We start from the raw sequence: 10,721 nt of genomic DNA, 5'->3' as shown, positions 1-10,721 counted from the left end.
ACAGTTGCAAAGTGCCCGCTAAGCCATCATTAATCGTTTTGCGAATTAATGAAGTGCGCATCTGTAAAGCAACATGCGCGCTTTGTTGAGGCTGTTGCTGATGTTTCAGCACTCTGTGAACTACCCTTGCATTGTGCACTTCACGTGGTGCGATTGTACACTTCTACCAGGCAATATTACAGGTGTTAATGGCACTCCTCACATTGCATGGAGCCTGTGTGGGCTTTTTTTTTTCCAGCAGCAGTTTCAAGCACTGGTGTGGCTTTGTGGCATAACACTTGACACCCGCACGAAAGACCTGGGTTCGGCTCCTGCTCAGATCCATGATTTTTATTATTTGCATCCATCGCAATTTTTCGCTCATGAACAATGCCAATTTTTCACTTGCAACCAACGATGCCAATGCTCACACTGGAATTTCTGCAGCACGGCTTTTTTAACGCTGTTGCGTTCTGATAAGTATGGGTAGTATATTACCCTTCAGCAGTATCAAGAACACCACCCTTTCCATGAAAAGAGTGCTGTTAAACTAGAAAATTCACAAAAAGAAAAGCTGGTAGACGAGTGTGCTTTAATCTTAGAAGAGCTGTTCTCGTAGCCGTCACTTATTGACGTTTCCAGTGTGTGGCATCCCCACTTGCGATTGGTTTACTTGCTTGCTTGCTTGTACCTCTGTTCTGGCTCTTACCCACTATGGGGGATTGGCCAAGAAGCCGGCGGTTATTGTAAAATAACCGCCGGCTATGAAATATGAAAAATAAGGCCTATGCAGGGTAAAAGGAAACGTGATTTAAAAAAAAAAAATAAAATATGGAAATTTTCGATACGCAGTAAAATCTAAAAAGAAAAAGGGAAAAAAATTGATAGCTGTAAAATTACTAATGGGTACTTTGGCTTCACAGTTTTTAGTGCCAGTGGTCAGCCCATGTCACTGGGTGGCGCTTCATGGTGTGCCTTTTCTCCATTTTGCCAGTGGAACAAATGCCAGAGTCATCGGTGGAGGACCTGCTAGCTTACCTGTTACTGACGTCAACACGATTCTGTTCGAATGTTATGGCCCCTTAAGTCATAATGCTGATGTAAGACCATTATTGTAGCGTTAGCTACACTGGCCTAGCCAGGGGCGTAGCCAGGGGGGGGGGGTTGGGGGGGTTCAAACCTCCCCCCGAAATTTTTCAGTTTTGCTTGCGTATATATACACGCGCACATACAAACGCACGCACGAACATACATAAAGTATGGTTGAACCCCCCCCCCCCCCCCCCGAAAAAAATTTCTGGCTACGCCCCTGGGCCTAGCCGAGCCAATTTCGCGTGCCTCCTCAGCCGTGCTGCGCATGCGCGAGGATCAGTGATGTCACGCACCGGAGCCGGCACTTCCCGCGCACTCCGCCGCCGGTCTGCGCTTTCCAGAGGAGTGACGTCATAGCCGTGGCAGACGTATTGGCGCCGGCGCGCGCGCAGCTATTCGCTTTCGCTGTGCAGTCGCCGTCTGACACTGCGCTGGAGCCGCATGATAGCGCCTCTGACTGGCGCAAATGCTGCTCAACGGCGCAGAAGAGCGGAGAAGCTCGACTCATCGGATTCCGAAGTAGTTGCCTGGCAAAATAAGCGTGATAATCAAGCTAATCCTAACAATCAGGAAAGCTCAGAATAATCAGCTGAACCTTTGCTAACGCTACGTTATCCTGGCATAGCCGAGCTAAGCCACTGCAACATTTTTTTAACAGCGACAATATGTACGGTGTATATATATATATATATATATATATATATATATATATATATATATATATATATATATATATATATATATATATATATATAAGCGACGGAAAAAGTGAACCTGGTTGGGTCCAATGTCATGCCATGAAAAGCCCCCCCCCCCCTTTTTTTTAGGTTGTTTTTTCGCTTCCTTTATTGTAGCTCGTACAAAAAGAAACCCACACAAATGTGCACGCCAAAGAAATATTTATTTGAATACCTTTTACTCCAGAAGGCTGGGAAAAAGATGGCTTTCGAGTCCGTCTTCGCACGTTTCGACGAAGGGGTGGGGGTACAGTGTAGTGGGGGCACCCCTTTCCTGAAACGACTGTAGGATGCCGAGCATAAAAACGGCGCGCGAAAACTGCCTTGCGGAATGCTGGCAGCTGCAGTGCAGCCACCAAAGAAAAACTCGACAGCGGCATTGGCTCGTTTCAGCCAATTTACTGATAAAGTAGGGCTCGCCTTGCCAGTTTATCACAGCAAGCAGTAAAAGTATGCCTAGCTGCATAAAAATATTGTTTTCAGGAAACGAAACAATCCGAGTCCGAAGAAGCTAGTACACTTTGGCATCGTCACGCTCGATTTTAAATGATTGCCTACGCCGCTCATTTTAGACAGCGTGAACAGCTAGCTCGTGGATTGTCGCGCTCAGGCTCGTGTGCTCACGAGAGAGGACTCGCTGCAATCGGGCTCAAGGCCCTTCGGGGCGTGCACTAGCGCGTAGAGCGAGCTAAAAATGAAGCGACAAGGGCCGTTCTAGTTTATTTTGTTTTCCTTTAATGAACCGTCCGTTACTCACATTCAAGTCATGGCATGTCCAAGGCATGTCCGCTGCAAGCTCCGCCTACCATCTTGATGTTGTTGTTTGTGGTTCGGGGGGGGAGGGGGGGAAGAGGGCAAGCGCTCCGCGCGACCTCTTTTTAGCTACAAAATTCGTTGGCGGCAGGTAGATTTGGTTCCTTTCTACAATTTATGCTTTCAAAGGCCGCAAGAATATTTGTCTAAATCAAATGATACATAACGTGCTCAGTCCTGCGGAAATAAATGCGTAGGAAAAAGCAAGAACATTGATTGCCACTAGTTTCGTAATTGACGTAGGAATCATCGCATCGTTTTTGATTGGCCAGTTTTTCCAGTGGAGAGAAAAGCTGGTTCCCTTGGCGCCAAGACGCAGTTGCGCGCGTTTTCTGCTTTCGTACGGTTGGGCTTGCAGGACTGCTCCAGGGAAAATGTCTCTTTCGACGCGGGACATGAATGTGATCAACAACCTGAAGATCTCAATCCGGGATAAAGAAAACCAGGTGAGTGTCAATTGCGTCTCTCTAGGGCGATACGGCGAATTTGGAGGTTGATTACAACATTGGCGCCGGGCCAATATGTGACATGGATGTGTGACCTCGAAAGTGCAGCCACAACAGTCTTATTCGAGCCGTTTTCTCAAGTGATGAGCCAACGCGAAGCGTGTGACTTGTGTTTGTTCTGGTAGCAGTTGTATTGTTCACTGAATACCACCCTTTCGCAGGTTATCGCAGTTCCAACCCTTTCGTTCGTTCGTCCGGTGCTCTGCCACTGAGCTTTCTGCGCTAGTCGTCTTTGGAACGTTATTAGGCGAATGGTGAACGCATATTTGCTCAGCTACACGTACGCACCCGTTGCTGGTGGCGTGTTACTTGTATTACTAGTATTTCTAAAGAGCGAACGAGGCACATGAAGCGGGGCGCCAGATGTTCATCCGCCACTCTCCCGCCAAAAAAAGAGGCGGGTGCCTAGTGCCTGCATAGACCCGAGGTGCGCACTCGATTGTACTTTACAACTCGGACCTCGCGTTTTGGGCTGCGCTCTTAATTTACCGACTTAAAGTCAGCTTCAACAACCAGCGCAGAACGGACAAGGAACAAGAAAGGGAACAGGCAAGCGTTGTTCCTTTATTTGTCCGTCCTGCGCTGGTTGTTGATGGATTACCAACTAGCCCAATCCCAAACTTTGCTTAAAAGTCATCGCCGTAGTTGTACTTACGCCGCGGCATCGCCCGTCTCCGTTGAACTTGCCTACAATCCTTTCGTCAGCGAAAGGAATGGCTACGAAAAGTGCGGCTCATCGCAGCACGTTCCTGCCATGGAAATGTTTTGACGCCTGAATGTTACGCAATAATAGTCGGCGAGCTGCGTCCTAATGTTTCCGCCATTTCACGGTCACACTCGTTTTCTTTGCCTGCAGGTGCCCGACGACACCGGAAAAGTTGAAAAGAAGGTGAGTGCATGGTACGATGTAGCGCAGTTTCTGCCAACCCAGCAAATGTGGATGATGTGTACTTCTCGGGCCTGCAGCAGGCGCCGGTTGCGCGGCGGTCGACGACCGGCGTGGAAGACGAGCCTCTGCTGCGCGAGAACCCTCGTCGGTTCGTGATGTTCCCCATCGAGTACGAGGACATCTGGCGCATGTACAAGAAAGCCGAGGCCTCTTTCTGGACCGTCGAGGAGGTGGATCTGGCCAAAGACCTGCCGCACTGGGAAGCGCTCAAGCCCGAGGAGCGGCACTTCATCTCGCACATCCTCGCCTTCTTCGCCGCCAGCGATGGCATCGTCAACGAGAACCTGGTACGCCACCTTCTTCTCGGTACAGTTGGCCTGTAGCTTACGGTGCCGCGTTAGTAAGCCAACTGGCGGTGATTTTGCCATAACAAGTCAACTGAAGGAACGAATTTCTTGCAGTGACCTTCACTGCACAGCATCGATACAAACATTTAGGTGTCACTGTGGGTTCTTCCATACCTACAGAACGGTATTGCCACACAGCCTCCAATGCATTTCACGCAAAATAATTCCTCTTGCTGTGTGTAGTCTTGCCAAGCTTCCAGTTATGTTTTGCTCTGATGTCAAGTGCTCCTTGTTTGCAGGTGGAGCGCTTTAGCCAAGAAGTGCAGGTGACCGAGGCACGGTGCTTCTATGGCTTCCAGATGGCCATCGAGAATGTGCACTCTGAAATGTACAGCCTGCTCATCGACACCTACATCAAGGACGCGTCGGAGAGGTAATATCATTTGTCTATTCCAAACTGTTTGTTTGATGTGGTGGCTCCTCTTTGAACCCTCGGTCTCCTAAACATAGACAGTTGATCACTAATTGATTGGACAAGATATGACTGTTATTCAGAATTTATGTGTACTCATTAAACGGAAGCTGCAGGAACTAGGATAATTTGTTCTGTTCAGGGGTGCAGAATTCACATATTAAACAAATCGTATTGCAGGAATTTGTTCCATTTAGGCATCAATCCCATTTACCGAGACACTGTGCTTTTGGTTTGTGTTAGAGGAGCACCAAAGAAAAGCTTAAGTGGGTGCGCATTGTTAATTAAAATACTATTCCAGAAAGTTTGTGGTCTCCTTTCTCTTTTTGCCAAGAGACAACGCTTAACTTAGGAGAGAGAGAGAGTGTGTGCGTACCCATAACTGCTGTGTGGATGTTGGATGTGCCATTGCGTCTTACTGGCTGGTTTCTTGCTTAAACCCCAAAGCAGCAGCCAGAAAGTGAGCAGCTGAGGCCATTGCATGGATCACTTTTCTTACTTGGAACATTTTGACTGCCCACATTGTTACCAATGGACAGATGACGGCCACGACTTGTTTCTGGCTCCCGCATGCTATTTAATTTGACGCTTGCAGTACGCCTAAATGCATAGCCATTGAGATTTGCGGCTGTTACTGGGAGGAAATAATTGCTGGTATGGTCTGTGCTCAAACTTGACCAACGAAAAAATATGTCCTCTCCAAGAAACGCACGGCTAGCATTTTATGTAGTCTTGCAATGTGCTGCAATATTTTAATTATAGATACATGTGACGGGACTATACCAAAGGTAGTCTATGTCATTGGGCTAGTGCTAGGAAGTCCCATTGGTGCCTCATGTGGTGTCCCTCGATAATGTCGATAATGTTTGAGGGGTTCTTGACTATTGATCAGTGTGGCCTGAATCATTTATTTGCCTTTAGTGTCCCTTTAATGATAATTAGCTGTCAGCATGAAGTTAGAAGTTATGTACGTGTGTGCTGTACTTTCTCCCGTATAACCCACCACTGCATATAATCCTCGACTATAAATTGGTGGGGAAAAAAGATTAATTAAAAAATCCCCGTGTATTGGCGTGAAGCCACCTTCCTTGCATTACTGTAAAACGATGCCATGAAGCCAACTTGTGCAACAGAATAATCTGCAACCTGACTAGCTCTCCGAATTTTCCGTGTAATATGTATTTTATGTGAGCTAGATGCGACAAAATGCGGTATAGTTCATTGCACATGTTTCTTTGGTGTTTGTTAGTGGCAACATTTTGTGCAATATCTTTTTTCTTGCCCGAGTTAGCAAAAGGCCATCACAGACAGCCGTAAGAAATGGCATTTTTTATTATTTTTTTTCCCCGACTCTGGCAGAGAGCGGCTATTCAATGCAATCGAGACGATGCCGTGCATCAAGCGGAAAGCAGACTGGGCGCTCAAGTGGATTGGTGACCGGAATGCCAGCTTTGGGGAGCGTGTGGTTGCCTTTGCTGCTGTCGAGGGCATCTTCTTCTCGGGCTCGTTTGCGTCCATCTTCTGGCTCAAGAAGCGAGGCCTCATGCCAGGTCTCACCTTTAGCAATGAGCTCATCAGCCGGGATGAGGTATGTCCCGCTTTTTCCGACCTCGCCAAGTCATCGAGGGTTTAAGCAGTGCATCCCAGCCATCTCCATAAGTTGGTAAAAATCATGTTCCCCATTATGTGATTGCAGGAGTCGAGCACATGGGCACACCGAGTACAAGGCTTAAAGGGATACTGAACAGAGCTTTTGTCGCCGAGATTTTTAGCCAAAATGAAAGCTCGGATGCTGAAATCGGGCAAAAACTAGCGGAAAATGGCGAATTTAATGTGTTTTTCACTAACTGCCCTGCCTAGCAGCCACTCCATGGACTAGAAGTGGCATTGTGTTTGCTCGAATCCGGTGTGCTGGCTGCGTTTCTGAAGAACACCGTCGCATAGCCACAGCCAATCGCAGCACAGGAAACGGGTGACGTCGCGCCACTGGTGTGCCGGCGATCAAAGTGGCAGGCATGAGGCAAGCCCCGGCTGCCTGCTACCAACGGCACACATGACGTCATGGCCATTGTGTACTCGCAATCCTCCCAAAATATAGCCACCCGTTTCAGAATATGTAGGCACCATGTATTGGAATGGCCTCGTTCTTTCGTATTATGGTTCGGTAGCCCTATTCTGCAGTGTTGGTACAGGCTCCATTGATGACTTGAAGCTGTCAATTCCACAGGGGCTGCACACGGACTTTGCGTGCCTCATGTTCAGCCACTTGGTGCACAAACCGTCGGCCACCAGAGTGAAGCAGATCGTGTGCGACGCCGTCGTCATTGAGCAGGAATTTCTGACCGAAGCCCTGCCAGTGGCCCTCATTGGCATGAACTGCGAGCTCATGAAGCGCTACATTGAGTTCGTGGCCGACCGGCTGCTGGTGGAGCTGGGATGCGAAAAGGTCTGTAACATCGCTGTGCATGTTGCTTGTAATGACACTTGATCGTGCCCTGCCACATGCAGTATGTGCCGTGTTGCCCGTCTGCAAGTGTGCTAATAAGTAGCATGCAATTACATCACCTGAAATGCCTACAAATTGACATTTTCTTGGTAGATGCTTACGTGGATGGAAGTGCAATGTGCGTATCTCCATATAAGGATAGCTCATGCAGCATGGATTTGAACTTGTTTGTAATAGACTTCCGGTAATAAGCTTCAGTGCAATACAGTCGTTTCGTGTAGAGCAGTGAGGTACACCAATAGTGGAGAGCTGCAGTGAAATGTGCCACCCGTTGCTGTACACAGTGTCAAGAATGTGAATGCCACTCTGGTACGTTATACTTGTGCGGAACGCGGCTAGAAAATTTGGAGTGTTCTAAGCTAGTATTTCTCAACTGGCATGGTGAGCTTAGTGGAGACAGCCTCCTGCAACTAAATGGAAAATATTGTTATTCTGTCAAAAGCTGCGAATTTCCTTACCTGTGTCACGTGGTCTCTTTTGATTGTGATAGGAGACAAAGCAGTTATTTGTAGATTGCAACAAAATCAGATGGTGTTGTGGTTACAAACATAAATTGGCAAAATATGCTGAAGTTTCAATACAGTAATACTCAAACCTCGTTATAACAAAATCACGTCTGCGTTGAAAATAACTTTGTTATATCGGAAAATTTATAACACTGTATCTATGACAAGACTATTCTTCATTTGCTTCGTTATAACCGATAATTCGTTATCTGTGTTTGTTATTTGTGTAGTTCAATTTTACAGTCGGTGGGGTGTTCTTTCTCATGAAAATATTTTTCACGTTTGCTTTTTTTTTTTTTTTTAAGCTGTGTAACACCTTTGTTTTAGTGTTTTCTAGCATGCTAAGCTGGAGCTGGCAAGGTTGCTATGGGGTAGCCCAATTGCCATTGTCTTGATCTAGATTGAACAAGAGCACAATTGAAAGGAATTATCACCAGTAAGCAACTGTGCTGTCACATGGGCACTTTCATTTGCAGCTTGAATTGCAATGCATTTCATTATTGTGATTGGCCACTTTGTGCATACTGTACAGAGCCCATTGGGTCTTGAGGTTTGATCCATGCTACAAGAGATTGCAGTTACATGTACATGCAGTTACATGTAGATGTCAACAAAGTCAACAAAAATGTAGTCTGTAATACTCATTTCAAATGTCAACAAAGTCAACAACAATTTAGTCTGTAATACTCATTTCAAATGTAGTGATGTCTGGATACTAATGAGTGGTCAGTAGGCTTGTGCAAATAGTAAATTTTAGGTTCGGAGCGAATAGTGATTTTGGTCGAATAATTTCGAATCGAATTCGAATAGTATATATCACCCATTATAAAGAAAAACGAGCATATTTGTCATGACCCAACCAACCTGCACATTTTTTTTTTTTTTATATATATATTGTAACAGGGCATGTGCAAATGTCATTCTTTTGGGTTCAAAGGAAGTGGAAGCAACTTTGAATAGTAGGAGGATTTGGCTTTTGGTAGAATGCAAGTGATAACCTGTAAAGTATGTTACGTTTTAAAATTTACTACACTTGGAGCATATAAGCTGGTACAACAAGTTTTTAAACTTAAAAAATGATGAATCGATGTGAGGGTAATATGTTCATTTAACCTTGAAGTGGGGCTTCCCGGCAGTGCGGATTTTCCCTGGAAAGGTGTATTCATGGTATAGCACTCGTCCACTGCAGTGAAACCACCTTTACAGGAGGTTACAAACGGGCAGTGCGGATTTTCTTTTTTTTTTTTTGAAAGGTGTATTCACGGTATAGCTCCCCTGCGTTGCAGTGAAACCACCTTTACAGGGGGTTACAAGCGGATTAATATACACCTATTCGTTCCTTTCGAATACTTCGAAGTTTTCAATAATTTAAATTCGAACCGAAGCGAATTCGAATACTGTATTATTCGTTCGAATATTCGAAGTGCTCGAATATTCGCACAAGCCTAGTTGTCAGGCATTGGAATTCGGAGGAACTATAGTTTCGGGTAGCCTTGCATTGTCCACCCTTGAGATTTATCTTTCAAACGCCATATATTTGAATTGCTTGAGAGTTAAGTATAGTACAGTCAACTTTTTTTGTTAATGCCTGTTCGTTTTGTAGTGTGTGTAGGCCTGTGTTCAATACACTTCAGCTGTGCGAGACTATTGAAATCGCAACTGCCGCTTGACTGCCTTCGGAGAACTCACCGGAACAATGCAATTACATGAGCTGTGAATCCATGCTCGTTTTCTTTTTTTTTTTTAATTTTATTTCAAAGCACTATTTGAATTTTTATATAAATAAAAAAAAATATGGCTGCCATGGCAAGATGTGTGGCCCCCCCTTGTGATTTAACTGGATTTATGCCACTGTTCCAGGTGCAGTGTTTCCTGGCACATATAAAGAATTCACTGCATATAAAGTCATTCATTAATAATTTGCAGCCCACAGTTATACATTTCTTCTGTTATTTTCAATATATATGATGAACTGCTTCATTAATTTCATAATCTTGTTGCACCATCTCTTTATATTGTTATATAGCAGTGACCATTTGATGTCTTACCATATCACATATTTATCTGTCTGCGCTTGTGATTTTATAATCTGTGTACTCGTCATTTTGAAATATCATTATTCGACATTGTTGCCGTTTGCAGCGTTTCTCATGGTACTAATGTCGTTATGGACCCCTGTAACCATTTTGTTGGATCCCTAAAAGTGTACAATGCATTTTGTCTTACCAAAGAATGCAGTAAACTTCAACTGACAAGTGTTCTGTGCAATGCACCAGGCTGAATTGATGATTTCTTTCGCAGGTGTACAACTCTGAAAACCCATTTGACTTCATGGAGCACATATCTCTGGAAGGCAAGACCAACTTCTTTGAAAAGAAGGTGGGCGAATACCAGAAGGCTGGTGTCATGGCCAACAAGGAAGACCAAGTGTTCACTCTGGACGCAGACTTTTGAATTAGTTATATACGCCTTTTATTTATACTATACCACAATGCGCATCGATGCAGTACTCGTGCGCTCGGCTTGTACATAGCGAACACAATGTTGAACACTCCTGAAAATAAAGTGTACAAACGATTTGTGATATTTCCATCGGCAAGCTCCTTGAGACAGATTGGTGGGAGCCAGCAACCCTTGCCTGGTGATGTGTCAAGCATGCTGACATTCAAAGCCAGATACTGCAGCCCAATTCAGCATGCTTTGACAAGTGCTTTCGTTACGGCCGTTCTGAGGCCTCCAGGCATGATTTGACAGTGCCACAAAGCTTTAAAGGATTCCAGATAACGGCCTTCTATAGGCTGGAGAAGCAAAAGCTGTCTGTAGGCTTACCTGCCAACCTAAGGACCTCGAAAATAGGGAGATACAAGAGGGGGA

The 10,721-nt window shown here is 45.3% G+C and overlaps 1 protein-coding gene across 1 annotated transcript; it reads left to right on the top strand.

Annotated features, from left to right (window-relative positions):
• The first annotated feature begins 2,841 nt into the window (after positions 1-2,841).
• LOC119406836 (ribonucleoside-diphosphate reductase subunit M2) lies at positions 2,842-10,433 on the top strand. Its single transcript, XM_037673573.2, has 7 exons — positions 2,842-3,067; positions 3,984-4,016; positions 4,094-4,363; positions 4,663-4,796; positions 6,195-6,423; positions 7,063-7,281; positions 10,149-10,433. The coding sequence occupies exons 1-7, from the start codon at positions 2,996-2,998 to the stop codon at positions 10,299-10,301; spliced, it is 1,110 nt and encodes a 369-aa protein (XP_037529501.1). The 5' UTR covers positions 2,842-2,995; the 3' UTR covers positions 10,302-10,433.
• The last annotated feature ends 288 nt before the right edge of the window (positions 10,434-10,721 follow it).

The sequence above is a fragment of the Rhipicephalus sanguineus genome, chromosome 10 (assembly GCF_013339695.2).
Source record: "Rhipicephalus sanguineus isolate Rsan-2018 chromosome 10, BIME_Rsan_1.4, whole genome shotgun sequence".
In the NCBI taxonomy this organism is placed as follows: Eukaryota; Metazoa; Arthropoda; class Arachnida; order Ixodida; family Ixodidae; genus Rhipicephalus; species Rhipicephalus sanguineus.
The sequence above is the reverse complement of the archived record's forward strand: the minus strand, read 5'-3'. Positions and strand labels throughout refer to the sequence as shown.